The sequence below is a fragment of the Cynocephalus volans genome, chromosome 14 (assembly GCF_027409185.1).
Source record: "Cynocephalus volans isolate mCynVol1 chromosome 14, mCynVol1.pri, whole genome shotgun sequence".
NCBI lineage: Eukaryota > Metazoa > Chordata > Mammalia > Dermoptera > Cynocephalidae > Cynocephalus > Cynocephalus volans.
Genome location: NC_084473.1, coordinates 61,447,801 through 61,465,743, shown reverse-complemented (window position 1 = coordinate 61,465,743; position 17,943 = coordinate 61,447,801). Strand labels below are relative to the sequence as shown.

Sequence of the window (17,943 nt, the reverse complement as noted above, 5' to 3'; positions counted from 1 at the left end):
CATAACTGGACTTTCATATAAAAACTTAAAAAAAAAAAACCTAATCTTTATATTTATGGTCAAAAGAAGACCCCTGGAAACTGTTGGTTATACCCTGACAGGATTTTGGTCTAAAATGAAAGTATTATAATTTTCATAAATCTCCACGTGTGATGAGAAGTACTCTAAATGAGACTGAAGTAACTCAATGTCAAGGTGAAGACAATGCAACCCAATTTAATGAACAGACAGTTTCTCAACAGCAGCACCATTGACATTTTGGACAATATAATTCCTTGTTCTGGAGCCTGCCCTGTTCATTATAGGATGTTCAGGAACATTCCCACCCAGCTGTGACAACCAAAAATGTGCCTGGACATTGTCAATGTCCCCTGGAGAGCAGTATTGCCCCTGGGTGAGAATCACTTACCTAGAGAGAACATACTAATTACAGAATTCTGGTATAAGCAATATTCTAAACTTTTTTTTTTAATATTAAAAAAAACTACATACATGCTACCAAGTAGAGGCCTTATGTACTTTCTCCAGCAATGTTTTAAATAAATTTATAACTAATTACATCCAAAAGTAAACTTTAAAATAGTAAACACTAAAATTGGATATAATGTATAAAAACTACAAGACTTTAAAGTCTGGCATATCGTGCCCTGTTTTTCTCAAATATCATTAATTTGCTATCACTGTATTTGGTGGGAAAGAACAAGAAAAGGTAACCCAGCCAAGATTGTGGCTTAAAATATACCTGTTCTAAAAAAGGTTTTGTGGCAGAAAAGTCTGCCTAAGTTGTCCAAGGAAATTTCAGGGTCTCTTCCATCTTTAAAATATCTATCTGCCCATTCCTCAGGAATAACCAGTAAAATTATGTAATAAAATAATGTATTCTCATTAATATACCAGAGACTATGTGTATAAATCTTACACGAATTTTTATATGAATAAGTGGATAATTGGGTATTTTCTCTAGTGGTGCAGATTTGCCAGAATCCTAAGATGATGTACTCAATTTTGTGTTAAGTTGGTAAACAAACTACAAAATCTAATTTCTATACTTTTCTTTCACTTACCTTGATAAGATATCTGGTAATATCCCTCCCAGCAATATCCAGTCTCCTGGTAAGATGAGGGAGAGAAAAGCCTTCATACACCGGGCAAATGTGAGTTACACCATCTCCAGAGTCCACCACTACACCAGTCAACAAACCTGCGTAAGAACCAGGAAGGAAGTTTTATGTGAAAAGCCAAATCAGGACAATCAAAATCAGCAAGTTTCAAATATAGTACAGAAGCCAAACTAGAAACTTAACCAACTGAAGAGGTCTAGAAGCCAGCACTTCTTTATTATTTACTTACTTTGCAGTGTGTTTCTACTACAGAGATACTATAATCACTGTTCTTTCATGTGTCTCTTGTGAGACTTTTAGTCTAAGCATGTGCTACCCAAGGAGAATGGGAAGAAACAGACTCTCAGACTTACGACTGAAAAACAGAACATTTTGTGAAAGCTCAGTACAATTCTTTATTTTTCTTTCTAACTTAATCTTGATCACTTACTTTCCTTGAAGTGAAATTTTCTAAAGCATTATGAATAACTTTGATGAAAACCCCCTGTGAAAAATGAGTATTATACAAAGTTACAAAGCTGGTAAGTGAATCTGTTAAAATTATCTAGGTCTTTATTGTTACTATTTTTGTCACATGGTAGGTTCAAAACTGTGTTGTTTTGGAAAGAGGCCTATTGATACCAGAGAGCTAGAAATCTGGGAACAATTAATATTGGCTAGCCAAACCATCGCTTCAATTATTCACTCGAAACAAGAATGGCAATGTCAGTTGAACCTTGTAATAAAAGAACAGCAAAGAAGCTATCTTGTTTCCTGAATGTGCTATTTAAAAGTAGAAATGACTGCAAAAATTTAGCGTTCTACCTTTTGCACCAGGGTTAACTCAGAGGAAAAAAACTTTTTCTAACTCACAATTTTTATTTAATTTATTTTAGGTCTTTCTCCAAATATTTTACTAGTAGCACGTCTGTAGAAAGAACGTCAAGAGTAAAGCCAGTCATAAAAAGGCACAACTCAATTAAAGACAGATTCTTTTCTTTTTTTTTTTTTTTGTCTTTTTCGTGACCGGCACTCAGCCAGTGAGTGCACTGGCCATTCCTATATAGGATCCGAACCCGCGGCGGGAGTGTCGCTGCGCTCCCAGCGCCGCACTCTCCCGAGTGCACCACGGGCTCAGCCCAAGACAGATTCTAACTCACATTTTTTAATAGGGAAAAAATTATTCTAACAGAATATGCATTATCTATAACTTAAGTATTATTTTATTATTTTCCCATCCCTGAATAGGCTCACTCTCTTTCTCTTTCCTATTGATACAAATTTGAATGGACTGTAGTATCTAAGCGCAATGATTTGTCTTTGAATATATTTATTCAAGCCACCTCCTTTTTAAGCTGATATAATTTGTCTTTCCTTGATTGATGCTATAAGCCTCATAAAACTCATGTACTGCCTTTTAATGTTGTAATCTTTTAAATAGGAGACTTTCCATTGCAAAAAAAAATAAAAGAGGGATCCACATCATCATCAATTCAAAAATACTCCCAGTAACATAAACTAAAGCAAGGATCTAAATTTAATTTCCAATTTAGTGAATAAACAAAGCTTCTTTAAACATTTATTTCCCCCAAGTAAGTATTTTCTAGGTATTTTTATGTAATACAATACTAAAGATACTTTAAAAACCCAATATGTATTTTTACAAGGTGATTTTTACTAAACCATGTATAGGATCAGATAGATCACCACAATATTAAAGTGTTAAAGTCCTAAAACAAGCAACCAAAGCAAACTAATACATCATATCTATGTACTATGTCATACACTGCTTAAGTAGTAAGACTTGAGACTTAGCTCAGATATCACTTCCTCCAGAAAACTTCTTTTGACATGCTAAATCAAAATTTTATTTCTTTCCCATAAAACTTAAGGGCATCCTTACACTTCAAATGCCTAAAAGACTCCTCGGCACATATTTGACAGCACCATAAATTCTCAGTAAGTTCCTGTTGAACTTGCAAGACCATCAAAATACCAACAGCTCTCCTCACAGGGCCAATATTTTATTCCCAACAGACAGGAGGTAGTTGCTAATGGCAATACCAAGAGAACATAGTAGTCCTTTCCATTAAATCCACCTCAAAAGTTAAGAATGCACTTCCAAATGTCTACCTTCTCCCTTTTTAAAACCTATTATATATTTTACAAGCATAATTTTATGTTAACCTTTTTGGATCTCTGTGTATTTTTTAAAAAACTTGAGCCAGTTCTGAAGATAAATTCCATGTTTATTCTGCACTGCATAAAAAATTAAGATAGCTTAAAAGACGGAACATCCTATTTTTTTTAAAAAGTTGACATCTCTTTTTACCTTAAGTCCTTATTTAGTAAGGCAAATAAAAATAATATGACATTTGGGGCCGGCCAGTTAGCTCAGTTGGTTGTAGCATGGTGCTGGTAACACAAAGGTCCAGGGTTTGATCCCTGTACCAGCAAGCACCCCCTCCCCCACCAAAGGACATCTTATTTGACAAAGTTTAAAAATTATAAAAAAATTTCAAAGTGTTGTATATAAATAACTTGGTTTCCTGGGATTACAACTTAATGAGTAATCAAATTTCTCTGACATAAAATGTACTTAATGTTTGCTAAATTGATTTTTCTAACAATTAAGCTTCACCTACCTTGAGCATACAAAGTCAGAACTGCCTGGATGGCTACATACACACCAGAAAACTGGTAAGTTTCAAACATTACCTGAAAGTGAAGAGAGAAAGAAAAAAAAAAAACCTGGCATTTAGAAAGTACATAATATTCACATGCTTTATTTATGGTCACAGAATGGATTAGTTGCCCAAAATAGAATCAAAGAGATCTGAAAGAGTCCTCTGTTCTCATCAGCTCATCTTGCCTCTATCAAAGTCCTGCTGTCACAGAGCTCCAATTCTGAGGACAGATTTTTGGATGCTTACTGAGTCCCCAAGCATTTCATAAGTGTTACAAAGCAAAGATTTCTGAGTGTGTTAGTTTATGGCTAGTGTGAAAGAAAGTTTTCTGCATTTGAACAAGACTTTCTTAATTGATATCCCTTAAAAGGGAATTATCTTTTAATTTAAACACAAAATATAGAAATTGCTTAACTATTGAGCCTCCCCCACCCCTTACTCTCAACCTGGGTCAAATCTGTGGTTCTCTACCCGCTGCAGTTTAAAAAAAAAACAAGTTAAATGGGAAGAAAATAAAAAATTAATGTAGTTAATTGCTGATCATTGGCAGATACAGAACTGCTTAGCTGATGAGACTACAGCCCCTACTTGAGCCAAGGCTGTAACTCCACCCCGCACTGAACTACACTGGAGGGAAGAGGAATTTCCTTGTGCCTTCTCTGATCACACTTATTCTCTGTAGCCCAGGTCAGCTGAGAACATCCTGCATGATTTTTTTTGGTCATGGACAGTAAGAACTCCTTGACTGGTACAGTTAACTATCACTCTGAATATACAGATATTTAGAAATTTTATATTTGACAACAATGAGAATTATGTCAAATTTAAATTTTGCAATTCAGAAATACATTCTCATCAATTAAGCAAATAGATATTCTGACTGGTAATCTATTCCATTATCTTTTATTCACCCTCCACAGGGATAAAAATGGAAGAGTGGTGCTATCTATACATACACACCTCAACTTGAAAGTCTGTTATGAGATTTAAGTAGGATATTATCAGTCATAGCCAAATTTGTACTCACAAGCAAATAACAGTATTTAAACATGAACCATAAGGAATGATACGGATTCTATTTTCAAAATATTTAATACAAAAATTGAGTTTTAATTCAGACTTAAAATACTGTCTAACAACAATTTCTTCTAAACCCCTTCCAAAATTTCCATCAATATCTACAAAATATTTATTAAGTAGTAACTCGAAAGCTACTAAAATACTAAGAGTTCTCAAAAGTTTCTACCTCTTTTCCATAACAAAATGGAAGAGAAGCTTGAAAATTTACTTATCTAAACTATTAGGAACATAGATTTTTGCGCTCTCTTTCCTCTGTGACTGCTTACACTTCATTATCGTTTTCAATCTCCTGCTGGTCCTCCTATCTCTTTGGTCTTTGGCTTTTTCACCACTGTCTCCTCTCACTTCCTTAGTGAACCCATATCCATATCCTGATGACTCTCAAGTTTGTATCTCCAAACCCAGACTTTTCTCCCGAACTTGATCTTACACATATACCACTATCTACTTGACATTTCTGCTTGGATGTCTAACGAGGACCTCTTAACATGTCCTTAACATGTACTCTTAACATGTCCAAAACTGAACTCCTGGCTATTCCCTCAAATCCTGTTCTACTTTCCTGTTTTTTTTTTCTCTCACCTCAGTTGACAGTAACTCTATCCTGTGGTTACTCAAGCCAAAACCTTTGGAATCATCCCTTACTCCCCCCAACCCTCTATCATCAATATCTAATGCATCGAAAAATTCTTTGGCCCTATTTTCTCAACCTGGTCACTTCTCACTACTACTATTACTACTACTACTACCCCTGATCCTAACCATTATTATCTTCTGCCTAAATAATTGAAAAAGTCTCCAAAGTGGTTTCTCTTCCACCTTTGCCTCCCTGTGGTGTACTCGCAACACAGCAGCCACATAACCCTATACCTGAGTATAGCCGTTCCTGTAATAGCCTCTTATTTCACTCAGAGTAAAAGCCTAATTCCCTATTAGAGCCTACAAAGCCCTAATGTTACTTATCCAATCTCATCTCCTGTTGGTTTCCCCTCAACCACACCATCCATCCACACTGGTGTCCTTGCTGACTCTCTAATATACCAGGCTTGTTCCCTAGGTACAACTGCAGCCTCCCATTCCCCTTAACCTGCTGTTTTTTTCCTTTAGCTTCTAACAAACTATTTAATTAACCTACTTATTTTTTGTGTGTCTATTTTCCCCTGCTAGACTATAAGGTCATGGCAGCAGGATTTTGTTTTGTTTACTAATATATCCTACTTAGAATAATGACTAGCATACAGTAGGTGCTCAATAAAAACACGATCGGGGGAACACAACAATTATTTTTATTCCCTTTATCCACAGCAGCGATGGTAAGAAAAAAGGTTAAAGGAAAAAAAAGAAGAAAAAAGAAAAGAGAAATTTAACATTACATCACAGAAACACACATATGCATATTCCATCTAAAAACTTACCTCTACTAAATAAATAAATAGATAGACAGATTGATTGATTGATTAATTAATTAATTAATTAATTAAAAACTTACCTCTACAATCTTCTCTCTGTTTTTGGTTGGGTTCATAGGAGGTTCTGTGAGTAAGATTTTACAATTTCTGGTATCTATGTTAAGTTTCTCTGGTCCAAATGTATAGTCCCACAGGTGCTTCATGTCATCCCAATTTCGTACTATGCCATTTTCCATAGGGTAGTTAACTTCTAACATTGAGCGTAATTCACTTGCCTCATCCCCAACCATAAGATCCTAGAAAATTATAATAACAAAGCTTTAGACTAGTCCAATTTTTGTATAAAATAGCTTCAGAAAATTACATTCCCATGATATTTCAGAAAACTTGGGAATAATTATCTTTAAACTTTCTGGCACTTTCAGATAGTTTTTTATCCCACAACTAAAAAATTTTTTCTTTCAAGAACAATTGTCTTGCAAAGTTTAATCATGGATAATACATTTTTATATATGATGTGGTTTAAATCAATAAATTGACCTTACCTTTAATACATATGTTTCCAAAAGAAGAGCATTAGCACAAATAAACCCCACATTTTCATATTTTGGAGGGTTTTGTATGAGGTTTCATCTGTTTCTTTTGCTCAAATGTTCAAAAAATAAGGCCTGTGATATGTGAAATAGCACATCAAGGAAAAAAAAAAACTTGTAGAAAAATGTTCAATGCATGCAGCACATTTCTTTGTATTAAATATGATATGATATATGTAAGTACTATAAAGCACAATGAAAGAAGCAAAAAATAAAATGATTCTTTCTCTGTAACAGTGTATACATGTGCCAATTAACTTGCAAATTTCATACTTCTATCTACATATGCCTGAATTAGAATTTAAATTAAGTTTCTACACATGCCTCACCAAAATGAATAAGAATTTGTAGAGATACAAAAAATTAAGACATAGGGAAACAATTCATTCTTTAAAATTATCTCATCAGCAACATTTCAATCTTAATGTGTAAGACCAGAAAATTATGCTACCACACATAAAGCATAATACTCACAAGTCTTGTCTCCAATGACAGCATACTTAAAATGACCCACACTTGACAAGTCAAACTTTGTATGTATAATAAGGCTAATGTCCTAGAATTTAAATTTATTTTAGAAATCAGTTAGCCAAGATGTTAAATAATATTTCTATTGTGCTGATAAATCCAATTAAAAGCAAAAACAAACAAACAAAAAAAAACTAGTATCAGAAATAGCTACTATTTGTCATAATATCTTAAGTTTATATTGTGGGGAAATGAAGAAGCTTCAAAATTAACATGAGACATCTTAAAATGAAGATTTGAAAAAAATACATATGAGTTTTAAACTTTAAAAAATAAAAATCAGAGGTAAAACCAGGATGAGGTACCTATCAAAAAGTAAACAGATTTCTGGAAAATCCAATGAAAGAAACATCAAAAAAAGAAAACAAAATTAAAGCAGATGCTAGAAATGTTCGCTAAAATGTTCTGTTGCAACTAATTTCTTATAAAGTTAATCTACCATACCTTATTACTCAAATTTCTTAATTAACTGTTTAGAATCTTCTATGAGGAAAATGCAGAACTAAAAATCTGTGTTTATGAACTCTTAAAGACATGCGCATGTTGAAGTATTTAGGAAGAAGTATACTGATATTCGCAACTTACTCTGAAATATATCAGAAACAAGATAAACTGATGAATGGGTAGATGTGATATGTGATAAATCAGTATAATATATATTAATGTCAGAATCTAGGTGGTGGGTATATGGGTTTCACAATAAAATACTTTCAACACTGCTATATATTCTAAGCATGGCTTAATAAAATGTTAGGGAGGAAATCTATGAGAGTACTGCAAAAAGTTTGTGGAAAAAGAGAATTAAAATATAATACAGGGTTGGCCAGTTAACTCAGTTGGTTAGACTGCAATGTTATAACACCCAGGGTTCAGATCCCTACACTGGCCAGCTGCCACCCACACACAAAAAAGACAATACAAATTTTTCCATGAACTTTTTGAAGTACCCTCATATACTTGCAAGTACATATACTACTGATGGCCATTAACAAATTTAATTCAATACCCAATTTTGTTACTTACTTTCCTCTCTATCTTTCTTTGAGTTGTACAAGCTACCAGATTAATTTGATGGTTTATAACCAATTTAGAATGAGTCTGATCTGATTTCAACAGAATATTAACTTTATACTCCATGCAACAATAGGAGCTTATGCATATCTGACCCAATGCTAACTCAAAATAAAACCTCATTTATCTACTTCTAGGATAATACACACTGTAGAGAATTATCTAGGGGGAAAAAAAAGAATTAACTGAAAGAAACACCTGGCACTGAGTATCCTTACCTCCCTCTGAACAAAAAGGATATTTAAAATGGAAGAAAAGTAGTATTAACTTATTTGAGAAGTGCAAATTTTATTGCGTAGCTCAAGTTACCCAATTCAAAAATTTTCTGTATCTAAAAAAAAAAATTTGGGGGGCCGGTAAGGGGATCGCAACCCTCAGCACCGTGTTGTCTGCATCACGCTCAGCCAGTGAGCGCACTGGCCATCCCTATATAGGATCCGAACCCGCGGCCTCGGCGCTACCAGCGCCGCACTCTCCCGAGTGAGCCACAGGGCCGGCCCTGTATCTAAAATTTTAATTTAAAAATCCTAGAACATGTAATCTTCCCTACGAAACTTAAACTTCCCAAAACCAAAATGCTAAGAGTGTTATGTAACTTGCCCTCATCATTCAGAAACATGTTATAAGCAATCAGATCAGGCCTTAGGTTTTTACCACCTGCCCTACCACTGGCCCTAAACTATCACCTACAACCTGAAAGAAAAAAAAAAAAAAGAAAAAAAAAAAATCACAGTATCTGTCTGAGATGCTGTTTCAAAGGCATTTATTCTTTACAAAAAGCAAGCAGTATAGTCTATATTTGCCTAAAATCATTTTGAACAACGTCACCTTGAATTAGAAAATAGAGCAAACATGTTTAACACCAAAATTAAATCCCTAGAAGGACATTCCAATAAAAATTTGTTAAGCCTACACTGTTCTCTACAAGTACACCCTTTTATTAATCTCCTTAGGATTTTAAGACAAATGCATAATCTTTTATTTAGGATAAATATAGAAATTTCCACTTTTAAATGTTTTTGTTTATTCAAAAGAAAACTTTGCAAAGTTACAATTACTAGTTAAAATATATCCATACCATATCATTAGAAATGTCTGTTAGTCACCTTTGTCAAAGCTGCTTACCAATGATTTATCAGCACCGCACTCTACCGAGTGAGCCACGGGCCGGCCTACTTACCAATGATTTAAAAAACAAACTTAAACATAGCTACTATAGAAGCACTTAAGACTATAACAGAAAAATGTAATGAAAGAGTCAAATGTCTGGGATAAGCCCAGCAAGCTCGTAGTGGAAAAGAAAAAGGCACCAGACAATGGTATTTATTTGGGGGGAGGAGTGGGAATCTGTTTGTGGAAAAGCCTTGCAAGTACTTTACTTTTTTCTTATTTATCCTCAGATAATATAGTCAGATCTGCTCATCAATAAGGATGATATGGAAATAAGTTACTCTCTTTCATTCCTCTTTTTCCATCTATGGCTCATTTGCATATTAAAATTTTTTTATTTGGTTTATTAAGTAGGTGATACTGTATGTTTATTAAATATAGGATACTGTACTGGATGCAGATATATATATATATACACACACACACAGGCTATGATATGTAATGCTAAATTTAACATTGGTCAATAAAGTGAATTTATCCAAATGTAACTTCACCCCAATTTTCTAGATTATAAATATCCTATATAAACAAGCCACTTGGTTTCTAATATTATGCACACCACATTCCATTTTAATTATAACATTCATCTACAAGAAAAACAAGGAAAACAATTCAAAGCTATGTTAGTAATTAGTTCTTGTCTGGTCCATTGTATGCAATCAGGAAGTATAGGACTTAATTAGTTGCTACCAAATTGAAGCCATGGAAAAGGTTAAAAATCAAAGTACTTAAAATAAAAATATGGAATTACCCCCCTCCCCAATACTAAAGGGACACAAAATAACAACTACTGTCCCACCAAGCAAAAAGTGGAAAACAAACAGAGAGCATGTGTTTAACCTCACTTACCATCTTTTTGTTATTCTACTTCAACGGGTCAAGAAAGGTAAAGAGAGAGAAGGTAGAAGTAAGAGTCAGAAAAGGCCTAAATAAAATCCTCACTAAAATTTTTAAACATACAAGCAATACAGACAAATTAGGTTGAGGTCAGATGCAGTACTACTATATATCAGGGAGTTAATAATTAGGGCCAAATTAACAAGGACAGTTATAACTCCTGAATGAAAATTAACTCATTAAACAATTTAAATTTCCATTTTTTTAGTCTATTACCACATTTTAGCTAACAAGACACAAAAAGCGTAAGTCAATCCACTAAGCACAGGAATTCTAAAAACTCAAGTTTCTTTAATTCATTACTGGATTTAAGAACTTTAATTAAGGAAAATAAATGATAGGAAAGGTCTAGCTGAGTAGGTAGAGAGATAGTTCAGGGTTATTTTTCCAAGCTGTAGTATTCAAGTTAAATTTGACACAAGTCTTTTTACTGTTCTCTACTGGAAGAACAATTTAACTTGAAAGGCTTAAAAGATTGAGCAGAGTGAACAGACCTGAACCGATAGAACACAAAATGACAAACCATACAAGCAAATGCTACTGACGAATTCCTTGGCAAAAATTATTAGAATATCAACAAGTTTGATCTCTATCACTTGTCCTTAAAAAGCAAGAAAGTGGGTATAAAGAGATGTGTAATTATTTGTGCCTATGTTGGAGAATAAAAATGGCTATATGTTATGTACCTTCATACCTCAAAAATTTTATTGTCTAAAAGTATATAAAAAGTCATTCTACTTCAAAAGCCTGACAGTGAATGAAAAGTATTACCTCCAACTTCATTAAACAGTAGTTTATCCTTATCACTATTACTAGCTAAATTTCAAGTTAAACTTCACTTAAGACAATTCAATGAGAAAGAAAGCTCACAAAAAGGAGAACACATAATCCCATAAATTTCTCAAAAGTCTTTAAAAAAAATCTTACACTGAATGTCCCGTTTTATTTTTTGTAACATAACCGAGGCCAGAATAATTCACTACTTTAAGTCTTTAAAAAATTAGCACAGAAACTAAGTTTTGGTTTGTGTTTTTATTCACTGTGTAACAGTTCCCTAGTCCCAACAGCAGAGAGCTACCAAGTAGCAAATCTCTACCATCTATTATCATCTTCCTAGATATCTCAAACAGATGTCCTAAAGTGGTACATGCTAACTCATATTTCAGATGACTCATAACCTAACAGTTAACTGAAGTCTTGCCAAAGACTGTTCAGATAGGACCAATAATGCTAGCTTTTCACAAATAATTCACTAAACTAAGGCCCTAAATTCTTCTGCATTCTGTATAACTTGATCCCTAGGCCACCTGAAGAATTTAAAGTTAATTGGTGACCAGTGTCCTTTTGACAGTTCTATTTCTTTCTTTCTTCTAAAATAATGTAACTCCCTCTTGATTTCTGATCCCTTTAATATGGGAGAAGATTCTATCATCCTTAATGTAGAGTCTCTCATTTTAAGTACAGTGAGTAGGCAATGACAACTTTCCCTCTTCTATCCTTATGGTGAGATAAATAATGCAAGGCCAAATAAAGACTTGCACAGCTTCTTCCTGTACATTATGGAAATCAGTTATTATATCAGTGAAAAGAGGAACTAATGAGATTTACACCTTGTATTTTCCTGACTAGCTGTATAAAAATGTAGGGGGTATCAGGCCATGAACACATGGAAAGAAAAAGTCTAAGTTCCCGAAGAGACACTAACACATAAAGAAAAATGTATCATATCAATGTAAAAAAAACTTGTATTTTACTCCAGAGAGTAAGGGCATCAAGCCATACATAAACAAAATCAGATGAAATTAACTTCAGTTTTTGTGCCCTGTTTAGGTGTTGATATAGATTTAAAAAATGAGAAAATCTGCCTTCCCGCCCCCCTGCTTTTCATGGCATATTTAAAAACTACTTAATTCAAAGAACACCTCACACGTCTTGATCATTATTTATCAATAAATAAAATATTACCTTGATTTCAATGTTTCCCACTTTGGTGGTTGATCTGATAATAGGTCTTCCAACCAAAGCTGGAAAGATGTGTTCTGGAAAGTTAGAGCCTGCATATCCACACTTCACAAACTGGAAAGAAACAGTAAAAGTGGGTTAGTGTTAAGGTATTTACAATATCCATTTAAAAACAGTATCTGAAAAATACCACTTTCCATTTACACAGTACTGTAAACTTTTGGTGCTTTCAAACCACCCAGTCTCTTGCATCATCTCCTTTTACTTCTTTCATAGCATGGACTACCCCCAGAGTTCATGTTAATTTACTGCTTATTTAGTGTCTAAGTCCCCCCACTAGAGAGAAAGCCCCACAAGAGCAGGGAGCTAAGCTGAGCAGTTCATGCTGGAACCCAATGCCTAAAAGAGGCCCTGGCACACAGAGGTCACTCAAGATGTATACGGGGAATAGACAAATTCATTCAACAAATGCTAAGTATTTTTAAAAGGAAAAATGTTAGAAAATGAACAGAACTAAAGCTTCAATGCTAAAGCAGGCTTTCATTCATCTAGGGCAGCGTCATTTCCAAAATGGGAAAACAAAATGGTATCTGGACTAGCACCATGTGAAAATAAACATTTATTAGGCATTTTTGGCTGTTTACATTTTTATATTTAGGTAAAAGAATTTAGTAATCACAGGTAACACAATTTCATATTCAAATAATTTACTTCTCCAAGCAGGACATATCACTGATTTGCTAATACTTCCATTTTATGCATAAGAAACTGATATTCTAGGAGATTCAACAATCACGGTAAAACTTAAAATAGAACCAAGTGGGGAGGAGGAGCCTGGGGTGGGGCATAAGCCAAATCCTTGTGCAGGGAGGAAGCTGCTAAGGTTGGCATGTCTCCTGTATCATTTGGATCCACACACAGTGGAAACACACATGGCAAAGCTGTAAATAATAACCTCACTCAATGTTTTTTGATTATAATTGTTCAGATGGGTAGTTCACATCTTAAAATTCGCATTTGAGTATATTTTAAGTGACAAAACATTTGCTAAGTGTCCAAGTTAAAAGACAAAAATTGAGATCCCTAAAACTAAAAACAATTGTAAAACTACTATTACTGCTTTACCAAAAAATAAAAACTAGGCTTTTAATCCAAATTAAAGATATTAATCACTTATTAATAAAACTACTTATTCTGCTTAAGCAGGAGGTTATTGGAAGCAGATGCTGTCATAGAATCCAGTGCTAGCCTTCCTACAGGGTACTGGATAGTCAATCAAAATAGCAAACACTGCACTATTTCATGTTATTTCAAATGTGAAAACATTAATGGTTATAACAACAAGAATACAATCTAAATAATCAATTTTCTGTAATATAAATCTAATAGACAATCTAAAATCAGTATTTAAAAAATCGTACACCAGGGTGTGATAAAATACAAAGAAAATAGTCTTTTCTAAACTACTCATTTGATATCATTTTAAACCCTGAAATTCCTCCCCCATGCCAATCATTTTAAGACTTGGTTACTTGGTTCTCTCATTGTGTGCAATAAGGCTGTGTTTAAGAAATAGATTTTACCATATATAGTTTCCTCTTCAAAGCACTGTGGTTTAAACTGGCTTCCTTACTTCCCACTGAGTCATCACTGGTAAGAACATGAACAGTATAATGTTCTTTCAAGCAAAAAATGAAGAACAATTACAGCTACATCTGCTCTAAAACTACCTTTTTCCACTTCGAAAACAAACTGGGATTTATAAAGTCCCATTTGGGCTTATTTAATTTGTATTTTTCCCTTACTAATATTATCTGATGTTGATGTATTAATTAATTTAATTGCACAGTGACTGTTTTGATCTTAGGCTACCAAAATATTTATTCTATTTATTCCAAATCATTTTGCAGGGTAAGACTAATTTCGTTTATGGTTTCTTTAATTCAACATATAAATTAGCACAAGCCTGATAAAGCAGACCACAATCAACTTCAAATGTGAAGTATAAATGAAAATATAATTATGCCAGCACTATAAGCTTCTCTGTATCATGAGATATTATTAAGCATTGTGCCAGTAACCTAATAGGCACTCGAAGTCATCATTTTGTTGGTTAACTAACTCACTGCTGATGAAATCACCCAAGTTGGGTAACAGGATACACATCAGGGGCCTGGGCCTAACTCCTGAAAGGGACCTAAACCTAGAGCTTCACAGGTCTCCGTATTTTTGCCTATCTAGACACTTTCAGTGGCTCTATTTTGGAAGGTTGTTTTGAATGGTTAAGAGGCTGAAGCACACAAATTACTGGAATTGGACGAGTTTTCCCCCTCCAGGCCACCCTAACAAGACACTGGACTAGCTGCGAGATAAGTGAGGAAATAGAGCAGTACCAACAGTTGGCATGTAATCTTAAGAACACCACTACTCTTAGAGCATTTAATTTTGAGCCTGCCAGAAGTGTTAAAAAATCATTAGCTCCTCAAATAGCCTGTAATTTTAAAACCTAAAGCATGTAAGGGGCAAATGAAAACACTTTAGGGTAACAACTATTTCCATGAATTTTCAAAAATTAAATCTGAATATCTTCTTTAACATTTAATTGTAAAGTAATCATTATAATCTCAGGTACCAAAATGAAATCAAGATGATTATTCATATCTAGAAGCATAAGCAGTAAGAAACAGAATATAGCATCTAAGTGGTTTCAAGGCCTCTAAATTTTCAGAAATATCACAACATTCCTGACTGTTACATTATTCACCTATTACATCAGAGTTGTTCACCATTTGAAGCCAATCCTTTCTATAGAAAATCTGGATAAAATTTAAAAATAACTAGAAGTGTAACACAAAATACATACATTTTTATCTGAATTAGCTACAGTTTTTTCATTTATGTCATAGTAACTGATCTGAAGGAACAAGATTTTAAAACAATGGATTAGACACAAGACTAATCAATAATAAATACAATCGACTTTCTAATGTTAGCTAAACTAACAGAATAATAACAAAAAAATTAGCTTATGGTTAACATTCCTATTCTAATTGAATATCAAAAAATTCATATATACTACAAATACAAGGTTCACCACCTAGAACCCTTCAAAGAAGAAGACTCCATTAAAACATAACTGGCTTGAGTTTCTAAAGAGAATATCTGACAAAGTCATAAAACAAAATATTTTGAATTCAGTTTTTAAAGTTTTAAATCTATTCAGAGGTCAATTTGAGACTACAGTGTAAATCAGGCTAATATTTTTTTAAAAGCACCTTTAACTGTGTTTTAACTGTAAAAGGAATATATGTTTATAGTTAATTTAGTCTAAATATAGTTTAACAATACATGCTTTATTAAAAAACAAAACAAAGAACACTTTTCCAATAATTCCAAAGGGTCATGAAATCCTCCCCATCCTCATTCACTCCCTTATCCCTTGTCTCATAGGTAATCGCTATGAACATTTCTTATGTATGCCTCCAAAACTTTCATATACAGACACAAGTTTGTGGACATACGTCTTTAATAAAGAAAACATACACAAATAGGATCACTCTAAAACTTTTTTTTAAAGTTAACAATTAATCTTAGATATGTTTCCATAGCAGTAGATCTGCCTCCCTTTTTAAAGTATCCCATTTTGTATGAATGTCCCATTACATGATTACACTCTTCTTACTCTAGTCCATTTTTAACTCAAATGAAACTAGCAAATTCAGTGACAATTCAATGAAGGCAGTATTATGGCCTTGAACACCAGCTCTTTTATCGCCTTAACAATCCAGTTTGCAAAGTATCTTAAAGTTCAAGTAAAATCTATTTTAATTCATTTGCCACGTTTATGAGAGGCAAGCGAGAAAAGTCACAAAATGTTGCAACGCTAAAATGGTTAGGAATCACTATGGAACATCCAATAAGTAACATTTCCGTGTTCTAATCTGAGTTTGCTGTCCAAGACACATTTTCTAAAATGGGGGGGTGGGGGGGAGTCTGAAAGAAACAACGTCCAATTTGTTTCTAAATCAATGCTTTAGTCAGATTTTTACAATTTTAGAATCTTAAAGACTAACATTATCTGTAGTCTGCACCTAAGGAAAAAACTGGGCGGGGGGAGGTGGGGAGAGGCACCAAAACTGATTAACTTCCCCCAAGGTCAGTGGAATTAACACTTGGGCCTTGCGGGGTTCTTGACCTCCCCAAATCATCCAATGGATCATGCTGGTCTCTGCGGGGCTGCACCTGGGCAAAACTACCAGCACGCAAAACAGAAATTATACTGCTGATCTGGCCTCCCTATCCCTTTAAAAACAAAAAACAAAAAACAAACAAACAAAAAAAACCCCAAAAACCAACAAACCCTCAAGACACTGAGAAAGGGCTGAGGCCCACTGCACACTTCCCTTTTTTTCTGTAAACCTGTTTCCTGCCTCCCGTTCGGTATCTTCAACTATACAGGAAGAGGAAGGCCTCTAGGTCTTTCTCCCTTTTACACACCGGCGACCCCGGGGGACGAAGCCCTTCTCCGAACACACCAACCCAGGCTTTCACCCGTCCGGGCACTTTAGTCAATTTGCCCCCGTTCGTGCACGGAGCCGTCCCCCGCCGGGCAGCAGGTGAGATTCGCGTCCAGAGCCGTTCTCGCCCGCCGCCCTGACCCGGAGGGCTGCCAAGGTAGTGGCCTGCAGGGCTGCCGGGCTCGGGGGAGTGCAAGGCCCGGCCCGCTCTCTCCCCACGCCGGCGGGGGCGGAAGGTGCCGGCCCGCGCCCATCCGCCCCGGCGGCCCAGACGTTCAGTCCCCGGCGCCGAGAGCCCGCGCGCCTCCTGCACATCTCGCCCAGGCCTGTGGCCACCGCGGCCTCCTCTCCGGGCGCTTACCCCGGTGCCGTTGTCGCACACCACCACCTTCCTGCCCTGACTGTCCATCGTCCGCCCCGGGGAGAGCCGCCGCCGCCGCAGAACCTACACCCGCTGCCTCCGGCCCTTTCCTCTTCCTCCTCCTCCCCGTTCCAGCCCCTCCTTCGGCCCAACTTTTTTCCCCCAAGCGGAAGTAGCCGCCTGGCTCCACCCAGCATTTAGCTGACAGCCTGTCAGAAGGGATGGGACGGTAGGTAGAGGCCGCGAGTGACAGCGATGAGCTCCAATAAGAAACGGTGAAGCCCCAAGGCCCCGCCCACAGTTCCGGCTCCAGATCGGTCGTCACGGTCACCACCCACCTGGGTTCTTCCTCACGGTGTCTCGTTCCCGGGTTTCGCCGGGCGTTAATGGCGGCAGACGTCCGGGGCGCTGCGGCTTCTCCCCGAGGTGTCACAGGAGTTAAGGGCGCCACCTAACAGGCTGCAGAAGATGCGGGCAGGTGAAGGAACACCGGGTCTGCCATGGAATGGCAGTGGAATGTGGCGGAGAAGCCCGCCGGGAGGGCGAGAACAAACCTGGAAGTCTTTGT

General features: G+C 35.8%; 1 protein-coding gene across 2 annotated transcripts in view; it reads right to left on the bottom strand.

Moving 5' to 3' along the window:
* Positions 1–17,516, bottom strand: part of ACTR2 (actin related protein 2) — a 32,985-nt gene extending 15,469 nt beyond the window's left edge. The window contains exons 1-6 of one of the 2 annotated variants that reach the window (XM_063078631.1): positions 17,376–17,516; positions 12,501–12,611; positions 10,488–10,502; positions 6,357–6,572; positions 3,746–3,818; positions 1,065–1,201 (exon numbers count right to left, since the gene is read on the bottom strand). In XM_063078631.1, coding sequence (XP_062934701.1) covers positions 1,065–1,201; positions 3,746–3,818; positions 6,357–6,572; positions 10,488–10,502; positions 12,501–12,611; positions 17,376–17,423 — 600 coding nt within the window. In that variant the 5' untranslated portion in view covers positions 17,424–17,516. The remainder of the gene's footprint in view (positions 1–1,064; positions 1,202–3,745; positions 3,819–6,356; positions 6,573–10,487; positions 10,503–12,500; positions 12,612–17,375) is intronic. The other variant, XM_063078632.1, reaches the window with a different exon arrangement.
* Positions 17,517–17,943: the final 427 nt, after the last annotated feature.